The 21940-nt window shown below is 39.0% G+C and overlaps 1 protein-coding gene across 1 annotated transcript; it reads right to left on the bottom strand.

Annotated features, from left to right (window-relative positions):
- Nucleotides 1–701: 701 nt before the first annotated feature.
- On the bottom strand, nucleotides 702–20417 carry LOC139726786 (cilia- and flagella-associated protein 99-like). The gene is made up of 15 exons (XM_071637776.1): nucleotides 20307–20417; nucleotides 18771–18912; nucleotides 18183–18277; nucleotides 17054–17166; nucleotides 16549–16640; nucleotides 14701–14786; nucleotides 14186–14266; nucleotides 12990–13231; nucleotides 9516–9720; nucleotides 8058–8199; nucleotides 6831–6883; nucleotides 5109–5249; nucleotides 4371–4534; nucleotides 1697–1874; nucleotides 702–857 (listed from the first exon to the last, which is right to left on the bottom strand). The coding sequence occupies exons 1-15, from the start codon at nucleotides 20415–20417 to the stop codon at nucleotides 702–704; spliced, it is 2001 nt and encodes a 666-aa protein (XP_071493877.1).
- Nucleotides 20418–21940: the final 1523 nt, after the last annotated feature.

The following is a 21940-nucleotide window of genomic DNA, read 5'->3' as shown; positions in this document are numbered from 1 at the left end:
TTTACGGAGGACTATCAACTCAAATTCTCAATATCCTCTCATGTGGCTTCGCATATGGCTGATACAGCATATTGGGATATATTTTGTCACCAACAAAAATAAGATTTTGACCTGCAAAGATACTGCATGACATTCATTTTGCCTCACTGCAAACACATAACGTATTTCTCCTTAACCCCTTGAGGATGAGCTGATTTTGCAACAACACTCATTTCCAACTGACACCTGCCCAAGTATATTCGGGACTAGTCTTCAATAGGTTAATAATATGAGCATTATTGACATCACTTTCCTGTCTTCATTTTCTTTCCTTTTCTTCTTCTTCTTTGTGCTATTCGATCTTTGTCAAAGATCCCTCATTTCACATTCCAGATTATCTTTACATTACGCCAGTAGACAAACATGTATGTCAGGAATTTTGTGATTTTTTTTTTGCCTGACTATGGACAACTACAATCCTCAGTGTAAATTTCATCAAATATGTCAGTAATTTTGTTTGCCAGTATGACAAAGATGAAAGAAAAAATGACAGAACCTCAGACTTCTGTCTACCCTTTTATAACCTTATTATTGATAGCTTTTGTCTTACAAGCATATTTTGACATTAAAGTTGTACATTGCATTCGATAGGACATTATCAGGGTGATTTTTTTTTCCCTTTGGTGACATGCGACGTCTCGTTCACACCGTCCCGAGTCTGATCATGATATCACTGCTCCGGTGGCCATCTGCCGCGAGCGGCCGAAAGAGTTTAACCTCTGACCCGCGACGTCCGTTTTAATGCCCTGGGCCTGGAGGGACGCCTGTTTCTCCCGACGCTTCTCCAGCTCCTTCCATCGGCTGTCCTCGTTCTTTTTCTGTCCCAAGTCATAAATCGATTTAAATGGGAAGAGATGAGAATAGGAATGATATCAACCATCATTGGTTTTGTTTTGTTTTGTTTTTTACAAGTTTGCTGCAGAAATCATTACCTAGTCATCACTGAATTGGCACCTTCGAATTTCACTGCGTATCTTATTGTCGCCTGGCCGGCAGAAGGACCCTGGCATGAAATTTTGATGCCAAAATTGAATATTGGTTTGTGACATTTGACAAAGGTGTGAAATAACTTTGATATGATCTAACCATCATTTTGCGCAGTTTATTTTTAGTGCACAAGCATTAGAGCCCTTCTGCTGGGCAGGCAATGTTATGTAGAAGAAAGATTACATAGAACTGGTTAAATTCATTAGATTTGCAATAAAATCAGAAAGAAAGTTTGTGAAAATTTCCCAATTTAAGTGAGAAACTGGAATTTAATCTTTCCAACTACAATGCTGATTACAGACTCAGCAAAGATTTAATAGTGATTAAAGGACACTTGAAAACTCTGCAGCGAAAAAACAACAACAAAAAACAACAAAAACACAATTGCTTATGAGCAACCAAAGAAATTTCAAATTTGCGAATGACCGAGTCCGGCCTGGTCAGAGTTACTATGCATGACTTCAGGATAGAGGACTTCAAAAACACTGTTTTATTCATCAACAGGGAAGCAATTGATGTAAAAATCAGTTTCAGTCTGTTCCATACACCACAGTCATATTGTGGTTTGGGTGCTGCGTCTTCTTACTGTACTTTTATCACTAGTTCAAACAGAAAAGGATTAAATAATAATGTTTTATAACAATGATGCCAGACAACTTAAGGAGCAAACCTTCTGAGCGGTGAGCTCCTTGGTGCGGCGGGCAGACTGCTTGGTGGGCGAGATCTTCATCTCCTCGGTTGCCTTCAGCCGCTCCTGCTTCCGCTGCTCCAGCCGAGCCTGGAGGTCTAGGAGCTTGGCGTCCTTCAGCTCCTCCTTCTCCAGCTTAGCCTTGCGCTTGTTCTCCAACCTGGTGGAGGGGGGGAGATTCAAAACATTACCCATGTAAGTGTGGCAAGAGGGTCATAGAGTTTAGGAAGAGAGTGGGATGAATGGAAGGGATGGGAAGACAAAAGGTTACAAATGAGATTGTGAACACTATCAAGAGCATTACTCTCTAGAACTTGTTTTCAATAAATCCGTCTGTTGGGGTGTTGCAAGAAAGTTGCAATCAATTGCAACTTGCAACTGATTGTCACTGGCCAATCAAAATCATTGTTGCATGCATGTCTTCTTAATAGGGCAGACCCTGAGCCAATCAGAATGGTTGTTTCAAAATTAGCAATTATTTGCAATTGATTGCAACTTTCTTGCAACACCCCATGTGTGTTTTGCTTGATTTTTTGCTTCTTTTCAAACAGCACTGATGTTAAAATATATAGAAGTATCAATATTTCTCTTACTTGGTGTATTTCCTATCCCATGCATATTGTGGGATAGTATAATGTCAGCTAGGTCTGGAAGAGAAAAGCTTTCTGAAGTTATACACACAATCTGACAATACCATGCTCTTCATCCCTCATGCCTTGTTATGCTCAGTCCTCACACACAAACACATAAAAATACTAATTTTCAAAAATGTCATTCACACATAGCATAAATGATGGAAGGTTTGCACTCAAAATATACTCAAATGAGACAACAAAAAAGAGTAGCGACATTTGATTAACATTTTTTTCTTCTTCCTCCGGCTTGTAAGGCTTGTGGGGTTGTGTGTCACGCACTTTTCTGTCCTCCAGTTTCATCTCTTTAATGTATGCCCCCCAGCTTTCCTGTGACTCTCATCAAGTTCTCTTGTGGGCTATCTAGCTGTCTTCTTCTTCTACTTCTTTTTTTTTTTTTTTTGGGGGGGGGGGGAGGGGAGGGGTCTCCCTCTCCCATCCTTTACCTGGCATCTCTATGTCCGATGTCTGCCCTTTACAAACACTCCCTTCCTCTCTCTCTTTCATTGTTTTAGCTCTATCTCATCCAGAACGATGGAAATGAAATCCTGCAGAAGAATCTCTACACACAGCCCATCTATGACAATCAAAGTTGAGAGACATGGTGACCCCAACGCCAAGAGAGACAAACAGGCTTCAACTTGACACTTATTACATCAAGTAAGAACACTCTGAAGGTCACACTGTGTTCCTGTGCAACTAAAGTGTGACTGTGGTGAAAGCTACCAACAGACAACCTTAGTCCCATGTAGGTATATGGGTGCAAAAAAAGAAAAAAGAAAATAATGATGATTGTGTACTGCACACTCGTGAAGCTCATTCCACTTTTCTTATGGCTGAAACATGATTGGTAACAGCATTTTTCATGATGTGAAAGAAATTGTCGGCACCAAATCTGAACTGATCATATCAACTGATCATACATTGTTGCATGCATATGATAATACAAATAACTACTATTGATCAGACTGTTCTAAAAAAAAAAAAGAAGAATCAAACATACATCAAGACATACGTCAGTCTATCTACATCTTTATCAATGACTATACTTTCACTAACTTTCGGCTTTAGCGAAATTACCTCGTGACCATTGCTGACTGAATGAAATGAAATGAACTTACTTTAAAATGTCTAAACAGGTTGGACAAGCATGTTCCTGTAATCATGACTTCACATTGTGAAAAAGTGAAAAAAAAAGGTGAAAACTGACAAAAAAACAAACAAAAAAAAGGTATGTAAAGGTAGCTACAGAAGAAAGGTATAGACCATGCACCGAAGACAATGTGACGAAAACTTGTGACCTTTCACCTCAATTTACCACAAGCTCAAGTGAACTTTGACCCGTGAGAGGTGTGTACACCACACCTACACCATGCTGCTTGCCATGCAAGATATGTCAACACCGAACTCTGGCCAATCCTGGTATTGTGATGACTAAAGTGGGTGCATAGAATAGAGAGAAAGACACCAAATCCCCTGCACCCAATGCCGATACTCACTCTGCAATTTCTCGCTCCTGCTTCTTTCTTTATGGTGATGTTTTGCATTTAGGAGATAATTAGATATGCGCATGAAATACACATCAACCACACTCATCATCACATATTGATTGTTCCGGACGATACCTTGTTCACTTTTATTTTCATTCTTAGACTGTACTCCAAGATAAGAGTGAAGTTGAAAAATGTGACTACATTGACTACAAAATAAGCATTTTGATTGCAGAAACAAAAGTAAAATCTGCTTTTTCAATGCATCTGTTATCCTCCTGGCTGTAGATATTCAAACTAGATACTTTGGAATGTAATGATGACGACTCTTCCTCTCTCGTAGAATTGATTTTGTTTGTCTTCCAAAAATTGGTAACATGTGGAATACATCAAAGGAGCATTGAAGTAGCTAAACCATTTGATAGACAGCACAATGTAAGGGTTTTTGGAAGGGGAATGAAATTAATCACTGCTGGGAAAGGGGGAGGGGAGTGCTACATCACATCGTTACCAAGGAGATGGAGGGGGACTCACTTCATTGCAGCAAGGTGTCCCTCGGCGGCCCGGTGCTTGGAGATCTGCTGAAGTTTGTCCATCAGGAGCCGGTCCTTGGCCTCCTTGGCCCCCAGGATCTCGTCTCGCTTCGTCTCCCGCTCCTCCTCACGGGAAATCCTCATCAGCGACAGCCGCTCGTTCAGCTGCAAAAAGAAAGAACAGATTACATAACATCCCTAGTTTAGGGTGATTGAGAATGCCTGAATGGGCAGGAATGCTTTTCCCAATAAGTTGGAAAAACAACAGATCATATGACACCTCTAGTTTTATTGAGAATGCCTGAATAGGCAGGAATGCTTTTCCTCACATCATAGTGAAATGACATTTTGAAATGCTCTTTACAACAGGCAAATACCCTTCATCTCTAATCTAGGTATGAAAAAAAAAGTGACACATCGTAAGGAGCGGAAAATAGTGAGAGGCGACAGATGTACAAATTGGCTTTAGAGGAAAAGGTAAACTTATTTTTCAGAGAAAACAGTAAAATTTTTACATTTTGGCATTGATTTTTACCTTAATACAGAAAGACATGTTCTGACAAAAATTACAGAAATCATTGCAAAAGATTGGTTAAAATTTCAAAAAGAGGAATGTCCTGGTTTCTGATCTTTCAGTTTTGATCACAACAATAACCCTACGATATCAATTCTGCACTTTCAGCACAAACAAAATAACAGTCATAGATACATTCCATATGTGTGTTTGCTAAAACTATACCTCAGCAATCGACATCTCTGACAGGAGGGCGTGTCCTGCTGTAGCCGTCCAATCAATGAGCTTGGTTCGATCCTTGGGCGCCGCCTCCAAGGCACGGATCTGTTGGATCAGGTCGATCTTTCTCCTCATTTCAGCCTCAGCCTGGATAATTTGGAGAAAATAAAGGGCAATGATAAGTTCAAATTCAAATTTAAATTCAAAGGTTTTATTTTCACTTCTTTCAACAGAATGTACAAAAAATATAGATTCGACATACGTTTGAAGGAATGATACATAGATAGCAAAGGATAACATTTGTCAATAATCATTACAAATTTAGGCATTTTTCATACAGACATATTTATACATTCTGCCAAAAAAAAGTGGAGGTACCCACTCAAAAGACTATGCTTGTACAACGTGGGCAGGGTTGCAAGTCTGCTGAATAATGCAGATGAAGTGATAAATTTGTGCCATAAGAACTCTGAAAAAAGAAAAACTAAAAAGAACAGTGTCACTTGTTGTTGCAATGTGGGATATCATGTGAAACTGCAGGCAATGATAACAGCAGGCTATCCTCCTCACTAAGAACAAAGCCCTGCCTTTTTCGTTAACCCAGATTTTAGAATTGCATTCATTGTACCACAGACATTCAACAACCTACACAATTGCAACTGATTGACAAATTGCCCTACATCGACGTAAATAAGCACAGAATTGATCAGTGTTTTAGTAGTAGCCATGATAAAAAATAATCATGGGCGTACATACTCGAGCAGGATTCGAACCTACGACCTCCTGATCACCGGACAGGCGTCATCTCCACTAGACCACCGAGCTTTCGCCCGACAGCAAGTGTTGGTTCTAATCCTTATAGCATGCAGCGGGTACTGCTTTGTTATTCAAATTCATGAAAATTCTTCCGTCGTGATGTTTTCATTGCAACTGATTGACAAATTGCCCTACATCGACGTAAATAAGCACAGAATTGATCTATAAGGATTAGAACCAACACTTGCTGTCGGGCGAAAGCTCGGTGGTCTAGTGGAGATGACGCCTGTCCGGTGATCAGGAGGTCGTAGGTTCGAATCCTGCTCGAGTATGTACGCCCATGATTTTTTATCATGGCTACTACTAAAACACTGATCAATTCTGTGCTTATTTACGTCGATGTAGGGCAATTTGTCAATCAGTTGCAATGAAAACATCACGACGGAAGAATTTTCATGAATTTGAAAAACCTACACAATTGTTACGGAATTGGAGCACAGATTTCAGGGGTTTTCCATTTTGAGGAAAACCCCTTTCTCCTTAATAGATAAAAAGTCTTAATGTGCATGATGCCCCAGCATCTGAATCTTTATACTAACTAGTCACACATACTAAAGTGCTTCTTTTCCATTCCAACATACCTGGTATCAGACATAATATGTAGATCTTTTTTTTTTCCCACACATGCTGTTAGACTCAATCACCTCATGATACTTTCAATGCATGTACTCAACTTGCAAAAACTTTGCTTGCTTATATACCTACATACTCTTTTGTCTGTAATGAGTCCACATTAAACACTATTTGCCAGTTAGTTGTGTGGAATCATATTCATTCTGTACAAAGACTATGGTATTGGCTTTCTGCACTTTAAGAAAGTAACAGCATGTCTGCCACAGGGATGTTATTCCCATTTTGACAGAAATACATTGCTCCAAGAATGACTTCAAATAACTTGGTTACAATCCTTACCTCTTCCAGTGCTTGCCTAAGGAGTTCCTTACTCTCACCACTGACTTCCTCAACTGTTTATTGAAAGAAATAAAGATATTGTCAAGTAAGATATGACAGCATATAGAAACATAACACACATATATTACAAATATTTAAAAAAAGAGCAATGATTACTAAGATGAAATATATGCCTGTTTTCCTTATCTTGATACCTTTTTATCCTTTGACTTACCTGCAAGATTGTATGGAGAGATGGGCATATACTGTATATATATATACATTTTGATTAAACAGCAAACTCTATGGTTCCATGAATAACATGAATAACCACACTCTGTAGAGGAATGAGCTGACCCTATACTGGAACTTTAAAATGTGATGTGATTGCCAATGTGCAATCTTTCATGAATCAAGTTTAAGGGTGTAATTTCTCAAACAGACGAATATGTTAGCCCTCTTCTGCTGATGAAAATCTACATCCACATTCTCTTTTCCTTTTTTTTTTTTTTTTTTTGGGGGGGGGGGGGGTAAATTAGACAAAACATAGAACAAAACAGAAATAGCTACATGCTATCTTTTTGCACCATGGTTCAAAGGCAAGTGTCAGCTTTCTACTGGCTCCCTAATAGAAAGAGACAACCACAAAAGATGGTGGCCCACCGCTTTCTTGCTCACACCCTCATAGATTAAAAGCAATTAGAATGAACTTGAATTAATTTCAGAATAAAGAGGAAACAAGCTTTTGATAAATCTTCACCACTAAAATTTGTGCAAACAATCTAATCAATCATCCTGCACTTGAAAGATCATTACAAAGGAATATTACTTGGAAAACACACTGAATGTCACAGCATTCATGTCACAAACATGTGCTCTGGATATAAATGGTAAAGGTACTGTTTACCATTGGGAGCAGTGATTTAATAATGTTCGAGATATCACATTTGATGCATATATGTAGGTCAGTTGTATCACAAAACATCCTACCATATAGAAATTTTGCAATGAAGCCTAAAATATAAGGAGATATCACTATTTTTCTCAATAAAGCAAAACTGTAGATGGTTTTAGTCTAGAAACATTTTTATTATAACTATTGTTCACATTTTGTATATTTAACATTACTTAACATTGATAACACTGATTCAAATTTTTACATTGATTGTTTCTATCCCTAACTCACAGATTAAAGATGGGGTTTCATTTTATCTGGAAATGGTAAATAATGCCTTTAAAAGGACTCACCAATTTTCTTCTTGTACTCTTGAACTTTGACCTTGGCCTGCTTGGCATTCTGGTGGCCAGAGATGATGTCCTCCACCACCTGCTTCATCACCTCCTCCTCCTTCATCCTCCGATCCACATATTCTGCCATCATCTTCTCTGCCTGATGTGCAAAAGATAAAAAATTCATACATTTACTGTAAACTCTAGTACAAATGATCTTGCAAGTATCATACATGAAAGATTAACCTGCTGTTGACAGAATGCAGGATTTAATTGCTTGAATTCAAACACAGCGAAATGGAGCACTGTATTATACAGTTAACATAGTTGTCTCATTACAACCAACTTTGAAAAGCAACTGAACCATTATGCATGTAACAAAAGATATGGAAAAGCTCCATCACCTGTAAGCCTGAATCAAGAATCTGAATTCAAAAAAAAAAAGCCTTTTGTTTCATCAGGCAACATCAATCACTTCTTGTATTGCACGATTAAAGAATTATGCTTTCCTTGTATAAACTCTTCCTCAATGAGCAAGCAGCAAATGAAAAGTAATATATCAATTTTGAGCCCAAACCATGAAAGGCAGAAGCTCTCCATCTCTATTTTCATTAGTGTCTATATACAAATGACTCCTGTTACAACGAGGTCCTTGTGACCGTCAATTTTCTTTCATTATATCGAAAATTTTGAGGTAGCCAAAGAGTAATGTATATAAAGATAAATAGATGATAATTTAGGACCTAAACTTTTACTTCATTGTAACAAGAATTTTGTATAGCAATGTTTGTTATAATAACAGTGCACTGTAGCATAAAATTTATATCCCAACCTGGACAGAAAGACTACTATCTGTGGTTTATTGCCACTTAGGTCTAATGTCAGACGGTCTACTTTCCAGTTTGTCAAACACCACTACGGCTAAACTCATTTGGTCTACTATCAATTCCATCTAATGCTTGTTTGGTCTAATCCTCATGTGGTCTAATGCTCAGTTTAGCTAATTATCATTTTGTGTAATGACCAGATGGTCTACTATCAATTCCATCTAATGCTTGTTTGGTCTAATCCTCACGTGGTCTAATGTTCAGTTTGGCTAATTATCATTTTGTGTAATGACCAGATGGTCTACTATCAATTCCATCTAATGCCCATTTGGTCTAATCCTCACATGGTCTAATGCCCAGGTCGGCTAATTATCATTTTGTCTAATGACCAGATAGGCTAACTGCAATTTTGTCTCCTTGGACTTTTTCCCATTAGGTCTAATAAACCGTGAGTATTAGATGAAATGGACATATCCCATCTGGAAGTACACCAATTGGTAATGAGGCTAAGTGGTAATTGGACTTATTGGTAATTAGATGAATTGGTTGTAAATGAAAGAGGATGAGACCATGTGGGTTGAGACGGAATGACTATTAGACGAAGTGGGAGTAGACAAAGTGATAGATCACCCTATTCATCACTACTCACCTCTTTCTTCATGACCTGAACCTTCTCCTTGTTATCCTTGATGAGAGCCTGGCGGGCCAGGATGGCCTCCTCATGGCTCAGCTTGCCCTCGAGACGACGACGCTCGATCTCCGCCAGCTGCTCCTCCGTGTCCCTCTGCCGCATCGCCGTCTGCCAGTCCAGGAACTGGGTGGCGTCCTTGGCTCCCGCCTCCAGCATCTCAAGTCTGGGATGGAGAAAGGAGGGTGGCGTTAAATTGACACACTGACATTCAAAGGGTGGAAGATTCCATCCATTTAACCCTTTCTGTGCTAAGGACTTTGGACTCTTGTGTACAATGCTATGGGGATTTCTGTGCCAATCAGCACTCAAAGCACATGAAGGGTTACAGGCATCATTTCCCATTTGCAGATGAAACAAAGACCGAGATTTAGTGCTTCAAAATTCTAAAAATATCACTTAAGGTGATTAATACCCCCGCCCCATGACGACAGTCTTACCCAAGGAATGATCTTTCCTTGATCTTCTGCCATTTAAATGCCGTTACCATGGCAACGCAGCTTCCGACACGTCCGAAAAATATGTCTTGCACATCTTCCCACCAAGACTATTGTGTGTGCCACATTTCATAAGCTTTTGTCAAAAACTGAGGAAGTAGTTCAATCCACAAGATCTTTCCTTGATCTTCCACCATTAATATGCCGTTACCATGGCAACGCAGCTTCCGACATGTCCAAAAAATATGTCTTGCACATCTTCCCACAAAGACCAATGTGTGTGCCACATTTCATGAGCTTCAGTCGAATACAGAGGAAGTAGTTCAATCCGCAAGATCTTTCCTTGATCTTCTGCCATTTAATATGCCGTTACCATGGCAACGCAGCTTCCGACACGTCCGAAAAATATGTCTTCCACATCTTCCCACCAAGATCAAGGTGTGTGCCACATTTCATAAGCTTTGGTCAAAAAACTGAGGAAGTAGTTAAATCCGCAAGATCTTTCCTTGATCTTCTGCCATTAATATGCCGTTACCATGGCAACGTACTTTCGTGTACTGTCAAAAAATGCGTCTTGCACATCTACAACCAAAGGCACACATCTGTACCAAGTTTCATGGAAATTGGGCAAAAACTGAGGAAGTACTTTGCAACACAAAATTTTCCATCATTTTGGCTCATAATATGTGAGCTGTTACCATGGCAACATACTTTTTGTCACTGTCAAGATATGTGTCATGCCGACCTATATCCTAAGACAAACATTCAATATGAATTCCATGAGAATTGGAAGAACACTGATGAAGCAGTTTTGCCATGGAGCATTTTGCCCTATATTTTACCAATAACATGCCGTTACCATGGCAACGCACTTTTTGCCACTGCGGAAATATGTGTCTTGCACATTAACATATTCAGATGAACATCTGTACCTAATTTCATAAAAATTGATCAAAAACTGTGGGAGGAGTTCGCGACGCAAGATTTGTACCCATTTTTGCCCATAATATGCCGTTACCATGGCAACGTACTTTTGGGTACTGTCAAAAAATACGTCTTGCACATCTACAACCCAAGGCACACATCTGTGCCAAGTTTTATGGGAATCGGTTGAAAACTGAGGAAGTAGTTCGCGACGCAAGATTTGCAACGGACCGACCGCCCGACCGCCCGACCGCCCGACCGACCGCCCGACCGCCCGACCGCCCGACCGCCCGACCGACCGCCCGACCGCCCGACCGTCCGCTGATTCCTATATACCCCCTTCAAACTTCGTTTGGCGGGGGTATAAAAATTGAGGTAGGGTTAGAAACAACCAATGCAAAAATGTCAATCAATGTAATCATTGTTAATTATACAAAATGTGAACAACAGTTATAATAAAAGTGTTTCGAGAGTAAACTGTATACAGTCATGGTTTATTGAGAAAAATAGTGATATCTCCCTATATTTTAGGCTTTATTGCAAAATTCTTATGTGGTAGGATGTTTTGTGATACAACTGATCTATACATATGCATAAAATGTGATAACTCAAAAAATTTTTAAATCACTGCTCCCGATGGTAAACAGTATGTTTAAAGAGCTGCCAGGGAGAGGCATAGATTGAATCTGCCATTTCACATTTAAAAAGAAAACAAATAAAAAAAAACATTCACACAAGGAGGATGCTATCCGTAATAAGGAAGTAATTAATGCATTATTGACTGAGGAAAAGGTGCATCAAAATGTCAAAATTGCTGAGGAATTCACTCAAGTCTAGGAGAAAAAATTCTAGGTCCCAATGATTCCATTGAAGCAAAATGCAACTCTATGTTGACTCTAATAGACTGAGTAACATCATACAAACTGAATGCTAAAGGTTTGTTTAAATCACACATGAAATAAGAGCTTTGAAATTCGAAAAATTGTCATGTTTTGAAGACACTGCAATATTGGTTACAATTGCTAGGCAAATTAGATTAGGTGATGATGTCATTTACTCACAAGCTTCATTGTGTCCTGCACACAAATCATTTTTTATTCTTAGAGCAAAGCAGAAAAAGATCAATTGTGACCGTGCACCTCAAAACAAACAAAAAGTCGCCAGACATGAATTTTTAGTTAAGCCCATATTCTGAAAGAGCAGACTTTAAGCTTTAAAATGATGTATAACTCAAATCAAATGGACTCTACTAACCTTTCTAAATATTGGAAAGAAAGCACAAACTCAGGAAAAGTGTGAACTGAGAAAAGAGGCTCTGAAGTACAGTGTCTATTCAAGCGCTTAATCTTTACCAAACCGTGCTGGCTGTGCAATGAATGGGACAAAAAACAGGAAATAAACCACCAGAGTAACAACAATGAAGGGATTATTAGATTAAACTGAAATTAAGCATGCCTCATTAACACATTCTGTCCATAATTAATGCCAACTTTCAAAGCAGTAGCACTATCCTTTCAAAAGTTATTAGAGTTGAAAGTGAAGAGTGTGGACAAGATTTTTTTTTCAGAAATGAAAAAGGGATTCTAAAGACACACCTAATCACACTATTCTACCAAAAATGTTCGAGATAAATTGCTAAAAAGCACACTTTCCTGCCCGTTTTATGATACCAAATTTTAGCATAATGTAAAAGAAGACCCGCTCATTCAGAAAATATGAAAAAGTCAAGTTCGGCTAGGTTGACCCATTTCACTTGTTTTCAGTCCTCACGCAAAATCAGTGTGTGCGACTTTATGTTCGTTTTGAGGTGCACGGTCACAATTTATATCATTGGCACTGAATTACTGTACAGTTGGAATAGCTCAGCATTGGTGATTGTACCAGATGGAAGGGGGGGGGGGTAGGGTGCCTTCATTACATGACTGTCAAAAATGTGTTCTCCACAAACAGTGTGATAATTAAGAGGCTGCACAAAACTTCTGCTGTCAGAGACTGTAACAGGTGAGATGAACTATGAAAGGGGAGGGGAGGGGGATCCCAGAAATCCCAGAAAAATTTTTGGATTCTTTCTCACTTCTTCATTTCATCCTCCTCCTTCTTCTGGTAGAGCTGGCCCTCCCTCAAAATGGCTGCCATGTTGAGCTTGATGGGGACGTTGCTGGTGACGGACTGGGGCGGCTTTCTGGCCTTGACCTTGTTGAACTGCAACTTGCTCTCCTCCTCCTGGAGGATGGCCGCCTGCCGCACCCGCGTCTTCTCCGACTTCTCCGTGTTGGCGCATGAGAATTGGGACTTGGCCGCTGTCAGCAGGGTTTCCTGAGGAGAAACAGATCAGAGGAGATGATGAATACCCTTGCTTGCAGCATGTGGGTCGGTCGCCAAGTTTTGCCAAGCTCATGGCAAGGCTACTTGTGGCCTCTTGCAGACCTTCCAACCTTTCTCAGTGAAAAACATTGGGATGATTTGGCTCAAGAGTAGGAAAGAAAGAGCAGTTCCAGGTCTGCCAACATTCCCCCATCAAAATCAGGGCGATTCCACACAGCAAACAAGGAGATATACTGTGTGTTACATTCATTTCAATGGGCAAAAATAATTCACAAATCAGGGAGATTTTGATATTCTCTTATTTAGACATGAACAGATTTTGACATTGCCAGGGAGACTCCTGCAGAATCAGGGAGACTTGGCAGCTCTGCAGTTCCCATGGGATGATGATGACCAGCATTTATAAGATTAGCCATTTATCTGTAGAACATTCAAGTGCGTCATAGGAGTGTCTAATAAAATCATCAAGCAAAATAGGATATTCCTATTGGAACAAGAGCTGGGAATGGAGGAAATTCAGATTCTTTCCTCAAAATTCAGAATGGTTGGGAGATCTGCTTTTGTGTCAAAATTTCGCATCATAAATGATTTCAAGTATTTATGAGAAGTACATGTATTTACCACTTGTGAAATATATATTCTGGGTACTGTTTATGCCAAATATTTTGCAAGATTCTTATTTTCGGGAATTTTGCAAGTTGGGAGCTATTAGCGAATTTAAAAACACACACGTAAAAATATGAACTCTGATCCCGACATGAATGTAATGTGCACACATACAATTCTCCATTCAGTACTACTGTACACCACAATCGCGAATGTAACCACTTGCGAATTTGTCGGGAAGTCCCGTTTCGCAAAAAATTAGACTCGCTAAATATACGGAGTATACAGTATGTGTTCGTACATGTAAAAATCAAGATTGACAACGATGAGTCAACTCACCTCAGCTCGTTTCCTATTCCTCTCCTTGGCCTCCTGAACGAGGCTGTCCTCTCTGGGACCGACATATGTCGACTTTGGAACCTGGGCACAGAATACACAGAAATCATGATGAAATAAGAATTTGGATCTCTTTACTGACTCAAGTGTTTTGTTGCAAAGATAGGTGTACAACCCAGTCAGTAACAGAACGCTCCCATGTCCACTCTTACTTTCACAACTTTAATCTGTAACTTGATTGTTGATTTCATCTTTGATACAGCTCATCTCCCCTACGGTGATGGGCAGATTATCTCTGCGAAGTCACTGTTTTTAGCTTAAATGAGATAATCACAAAATATTGTTTCTTATGCAATGTCAAAAAAAAAAATAGGAGAAAGAAAAAGGAGAAGAACAAAAAAATGACAAGCATTATATAATGTTATGGTCATTTACAGCTAGTATCCAATGGAGGTTCAGATGGAAGGATATCTTTTTTTTTTATTCTTCTTCTTCTTCTTTTCTGGTATGGAACTCACCGGTTTTGACTTTTTGACCTTTGGGATGACTTCTGGGACTGGAACACTCCTCGGCCGCGGCTGAGTTAGATTAAATGGCTTAATATCTAGAATCAAAGACAAGTATAGATCAAAGAAGTGAGTGGACCTGCATAATGTATGCATCTGTGCAAATCAAACTTGCCTTGCCATTTCTGTGAATGATTAAACAAAGCATGGTTGTTAGTCTGTAAACGCATTATATCAATAATATTAGTTGCAACCACATATTTAAATTGGTGGTGGTGATGACATCATCGGCTCACAAGTCTCCCACTGAACTGTGCACAAATCTTGACTAAATTTCCTGCTTTGAAATGAGACCAAGAGGAATAAGATGTATGCTACCTCTCAAATTTGTGTAGTCTTGTAATAACTTCACTATGAGGGAGAGACGGGTTGCAGTTCCCAACAATCAACAACAACAAAAAACCCCACATGACTTTGATGGTGTTTTTCTGTACAAACCAATGGGAAAACTGTAAGGCAGTTTTTGTGTACCAACCAATGGGAGAGGTGTGAGGTGCAACATGATCACCTCTTTCAGTTGCATATATTCAGAAAAAAAAAGTGAAATTTGACATTTTTATACTTTTTTGTGTTATGTCCACTTTTGAAAAGACTTCTCTCATTCTGTTTGTCTGATTTTACTCTACTGTAAAACCAGAAATTTTTGTGAGCATTTTAATTTTGCAAATTTAGACCCCGTTTATGGTGAATGAAAAGGCCGGGCTCGGCCCGGGCTGAGCCCAGCCTTCCTTTCACTGTAAACGCGCAAAAGGCCAAATGTGGTACCAAAAACGGCCACACATTTGGCCAAGCTCTGGAGGTAGTCTCGGGCTCGGCCTGGCCTTTTCTCACTGTAAACGCAAGCTGGGCCAAATGCGGTACCAAATTGCGACCGGTGCGCTCCCAGTAATAATCATTTGTTTACAAGCAGAGCGCCACTACGACAAAATATTGAAAGGTTTGAATTAAAAGCCCGGGTTGAGCCCTCCACTGTTAATGGACAGAATTGCGGGGCCGAGTACCGCAACTGAGGCCGGGCTCGGCCCAGCCCTGCACTGTAAACGGGGTCTCAGTGACAGCCAAGATTGACAAAATTAAAGTGCACACGAAAGTTTTTGAATACACTTACATGCATTAGATGCCAGTGGCAATTAGCAAAAATTTTATGCCGAAAAAAAAGGTGTCACCTCCAATTGAAAACAAAACAAAACATCATGCCGCAAATATTTCTTGCTTTACAGCATTTATCAACCCTTACATACAGTTCCTTGTTTGTCAATTGTCACACACACTGGAGCACTTTCTTTGCATAATGGCAAAAATGTCTGGAAACAGATGTCTGGCATTGTTAATGAATGAAGATTACCTAATCCCCCTAATCCCTACTGAGTCACCAAGGCCTTCCTGTTGGACTGAGGCACATTACTACACCTGAGTGGGCTTGCTAACTTTACAACTAGGTCAAATTCAGATGGAGGAATGAATGCTGATGAAAGAGCTTGGCAAGTTAAAGGTGCATGGTCCCGGTGTTTTAGTCAAATGCGTACGCGGGCGCATGGTGCAAGTTTGGCATTACTACAGACTGCGCGATGCGCAGAGAAGACAACAAAGGCAACTTTACTTAGCAACACCTACGCACTTTACTCTTGATGACAGCTCAACTTCGTATCAATGCTCACGGTGATCGGCAGTATCATCAACAGCGCCCTCTACACTACCAGGACTATATGCCCCTTTAAAGTAGAGTGCTTGACACGTAAACAGTTGAAGTAAGTGAGAACATGGTGTAGAATTAGCACTTAAAAATCATCCTACACTCACCCGTTGGCGTCTTTGTTTTCTGTCGGGTTGCTGATTTGTTGGCAAGCTTGTCTGCCAGTTGCTCCACCAAATCTCCTATCTCGGGGAGCCATCTTGAATACGAACAATAAAAAATGGTTGCTCATGGATTCAAAGAGAGAAAGGCAGCATCATATTACACTTTAATTCTCATACAACCTGAATTTTGCATTGATATATTACAAACTCAAAATGAATGACTGCTTATCAGCAGAAAAATCAATCACAGAAAGTATTTTCAAAGTCTCTCTTCATGGAATAAATTATGAAAGTGCATACAGTAGCATCATCCTTTTGACTGAACAAGGGCTTCACAAATGTTTGAAAGAATGAACAAAACTGTAAATATTTCTTACACCCTTTTTTCACTTAGAAAAATGAGAGTAATAGTATGCAGATGATGACTGGTTCATACTAATGCTACAACTTGCATCATTATTGGTTTCATGAAATGCTCCACTCTGCGACTGAAAATCAAGAAGCTCACCTTAAAATTGGTGAGACTAGTTCCACTTGAACGTAGCTACTCTCATATATCTTGGTCCACTCATCTTTCATCCATGTTGTGAGATATGTTTCGTTGAAGCTGAATGCAAGGAACTGTGAAAACAAACCAAACGCTATGACTTTAGCATGTTGTATCTTATAACTTTGTAGCAAGAAATGAAAAAAAAAATCACTGTGAGTTTTTTTTTTTTTTCATATCAAATCAATTGAAGTACTTACATAGAGCAACTATGATAAAGAAATGCTCTGTACCAGGATGAAATGAATAACTTGCTGATGAAATTATATCTAGCCTTTCCAAAGTGCATGATATAAAATTTGATACAAATATACTTTATATCATCCTTATAAAGTAATTCAGTAATACTATCTGGGCCATGTTAGACTTGTCGTTGACCAGACAAAGTATGCCCTCCAGAAAGTAGAAATTATGATATGTTTAATAATCTATATATTGAAGGGTAGTAATCAACAAACACATTTTAATATGTAAAATTGTTTCTGGGCTACTTGGTACCCATTTTAAACTTCTTGTGAGAGAGCTGCAATGTGAATTGTACTTATGTACTTATTCTCTTTACCGTAAAAGTGCATATTTTTGCGTGAGACATTTTTATTTTTTTTATTTTATTATTTTTTTTTTGTGCTCAGCTGGGTAAGATGAGTATCACCTGTTTCTAATCCCACAGAATCAAGACATCAACTATTGAAATATATGGCAAGCAAAAATATTTGTGTACTTTTATTTTCACACGAGATGCTGGTTGTGTGAAATGCACAAAAATTTCAACACCACAAAAATGTCCACTTTTAGGGTACTAGTAAATGAATTGCCACACTATAATCAGGCCTAACAGCTATTTTACAACCATCATTTTTTGGTCATATTTCATGTTATGAATGAAATAATTGTAACGAGATAATATAACGAGATTGTATTTACAAATAGGAAACAAACACAAAACACTTCCTGCTGCTAAAGCAGACATATTCTCTAACTTCTGTTGTATGTTTTCTGAGCATGTTCATTGCCTCTATAGATTTTCTTGTAAAATTGAAGCAGCAAATGGTAAATATCGACTACAGAATACACAAGATGAAAGTCTTACCTTATGCATTTTGTTGACATCTTGTGATCTGATGAATTTTCTAAAATTTGCCATCCCCAACTCATCAAGTCTGTACAGTGCTAGGTAGCATAAAACTGCAAAGAACAAATAAAAGCAGATGTCAGCATGATACTGGGAAAAAAAATTAACAGAAAAACAGCAGAATACATGACAAAATCATTTTGGTTCAAGCAACAACAGAAAAAGAAAGTCAAATGTTGCTTTGATAAAATCAAAGTAATACAATGAAAATCAACTCTGCTGCCAGGAATAAAATACAAACAATCCCAGGACCTAGAATATGGATTTAACACCTACAGTAAAATGATGACAAAATGTCAAATTGCCACTGCAATGAAGATGCTAAAATTGTAAGAACACTTATTCAGCATACTTTGTTTGTATGGTTCCTTGTTTCTCGGTGAGGGTGTTTAATGGCTTACTGTCTATGGTATTGACGGGGTTGTTGGGTATAACGTGAATGCAGATGAGACACAGAGGTACAGTTATTGCTCTTAATTCATTAGGATGTGATCATTTCAGAATTTCCCGGAATATAGAAACAACTACACTAACATGCTGGCTCACCTGTGTAGAGATTTTTGTCGGCGCGGAGACAGTTTCTGCCATCCCGGACATAAAACGCCTTGACTACCACCTCCATGATCCGGCCGTGTCGGACACAGCCCGCAAAGACCTCTGTGATGAAAGACTGCTCATTTTCTCCAAGCTCATCCTGCATGAATACAAACCAAGGCGGAAGACATAAAGCAATGACAGACAAAACAGAGCCAGCTGAGATTCTAGACCTCTTCAAGAACAACAGGCAGGCGAATGTATGCTTTGAGTCCTAAATTTCTAGGGAAGGAATTCATCCAGCTGGGGGGGGGGGGGGGGGGGGGGGATATTAAACTTCAAGCAGCCTTCAAGAATATGTATTTGAAGGCAGTCATTTTGCAAGAACCCTCTGACTCAAAGAGCACTAAATCTTACTGATCCAAGCTAATCACATATTCAGATTCTTTCAACAACAGAACATACATGTAGCTCAGACACATGTAGAAAAAGAAAGGGAAAAAGTTTGCGGAGTCTCTACTTCATAAAATAGGTTTACAAAGATAAAATGAATATCATTTTAAAACAAACCACACCACAGATATGGGACGTCTAGTACTGCATTTTAAATTCTCTCACTGCCTTGATGCCGATTTATAGTAATTATCATTTTGAGTGATATGAGCCTATGTCTATTACATCTAGATGACATTGCATTTAGATGGTGACTACTTGTGGTATGGTAGGTGTCTAAAGACAATGACACTGTACATTAAAACTGACACTCCTCTTTTTATAGCACTAAGCATTAAGAACAAAACTGCATGCATGGGAATATGCACAATGTGAGTGAAATGAGGTAAAAACAAGTAATCATTTGCTCTAATATCAAAACATTACAGAAAAAAAAAAAGATTTAAAAACATAGAAAATAGCAAAACAATGATTACCTGATACATGCATGTTGGAAACATATTTACATGCACTTCATAGGTAATGGCAATAGAGGGCGGGGTTGTTGGTTTCAAAATACAGTGCAACTGAGTACAGAAAGCCAATGGCAATGCCCTACATGCTCGGGTTCAAAGCCACTATCTTGTAGTTGTAGTGTGTAAAATCTACCTCAAATCTCTAGATGTGAATTGAGGTAAATTTTACACACTAAAAGACACACTTTAGTAAAAGATATATGAATACGCCATTGTGAATATAGAGTATTTTCTCCACATGTGAGTAAAATGTCAGGCAAATTGTGAGATATTTTCAGTTTCTATAAAATAATAAATACTCAAATAGTAAAACATCAGGGTTTGAACAGTTTGTATTTCATAAGACTATTTCAAGAGCATTAAGACACCCGACCAGACTTGAACATCTTACACTTTGTCTATATTCTACACTAAACTACAGGGATATGCTACAAATTGTACAGCTGTTGAGCTAGTCATCAACATTTTAATATCTAACATCAAGCCATTAACTAACTAACGTTAGACTGAATATTTACACTGATACAGATAGTGATACACAGCTCCGCACGGCGTCTGGTTGGGCTAGCCATTAACTCACCTCATGGGCCGTCAGGTATCTGTTGACATGCTGGTCGACACCAAAAGCTGTAGGATCAAAACTGTCCAGGATGGTTACACAGTGACTAAGTAGGGCAGCGTGGTTGTTCATCTTCTGCTTTAAGTTTGTTCCCAATGTCTAGAAGTCTATTTGTATCTGAGGAGAAAATGTGAAATTCGAGACAATGCACCATTTCAAGGCTGTGGGACTACACCACTCATTTGTTCACGAAGCACTGAACAAACATAGCAACGGGTAATATTTTTATATTCTATGGCTTATATACAATCTTATCGTTATCTAACACATATTATACATGAAGGATATATCGACACAAACTGACATCACAAACATCTGATTATTTGACTACGGATATCGAAAAGAATTCCGAATTCTAGGCACATATTCTCACCCTCTCGACCGATTTCAGCAATTTTGTTTACCCGAGCAACAATACGCCCTCTGCGTCAGAAGTAGAGATAGTAAAAATGTAAACATTCGATTTTCGCGCAATTAAAGTCTTACTTTAAAAATGATTTTGAACGTTAAATGGGAAACATTTGTTCTTTGATGACGCACTGGCACCAGTAAGTATATCACCTCCGATTATTCATGTCCTATTGATTCTGAATGATAGTTGCAAACATTCAAAAAGAATCGAGGTTTTTCAACAGGTCCGAGGAGCACACTCACTGCTTGCAGCTTAGTCCTATGTGTTCATTTTTGTGAAAGGATGTGAAAGCATGCCGCGACTACTGAGAGCGCGAGTTGCCCAGTGCCAGTGCCAGATCTAATTACACTATATGGAGAGATTAATGGCCTACTCCCATTTACCACCAGAATATCCATTGAATTTGATCCATGCTGAACTCATTTACCTAAAAATAAATAAATAAATAAATGAATGAATAAAATCAATAAATAAATGTTTCGTAGCAATTTGATTTGGTGTAATACACAAGTGATACATTAGTTTGCAACCTTTTTTTAGAACAGGCCCGGCCCAATGCTTTGACATGTTGAGTACTAACTACACGCAGCCGCTGTCTCACGACAGCGGCTGCACGTCTATTCCTTCGCAGACGTTGTTATTTTTCAGCGGTGGGTGTATGTTTCCTTCATTAATATCTTTATTAATCGTGGAAAACTAAAATAGACCTATAAGGAATCACCGTAATCTATGATAATCATTCAATAATCCGTATATGATTTTTTTTTGTTTAATTACGTCTAAAACTCACTGAAATCCGTGGCTAAAGTCAGGTCTGTAAACGTCCGTATTGCTTCACTCCTCATCTGCATGTTATTTGATTGGCATTCACTCTTGTATACTACAACCTAGGTAGTCGGGGCGGAAGTGATGAGCTAGTCGGGGTGACCCATAAAAAGGTCAAATCATTGCCGGCGCAGCATGCGCAGATATGAGTGCTGTAGCTTTACGTACGTAACACATAGAACGCACGGGAGCACGGGCGTACGTAAAACGCAACCACTTCCGGTTGCGCATGCGTGGTAGATTGTTGATTTTGTGAAGCTCTCGAAGGAAAAGATGCCACCGCACAATCTACTCAACAGTAAGGTCTGAATACCAACAAAACGCCAAATTCAACTCAACCATCAGGAAAATATGCCGT

Source organism: Diadema antillarum, unplaced genomic scaffold (assembly GCF_040938485.1).
Source record: "Diadema antillarum isolate AM-2024a unplaced genomic scaffold, OU_Dant_1.0 seq00000098_RagTag, whole genome shotgun sequence".
NCBI lineage: Eukaryota > Metazoa > Echinodermata > Echinoidea > Diadematoida > Diadematidae > Diadema > Diadema antillarum.
Note: the sequence above shows the minus strand (reverse complement) of the source record. Positions and strands in the feature narration are given on the sequence as shown.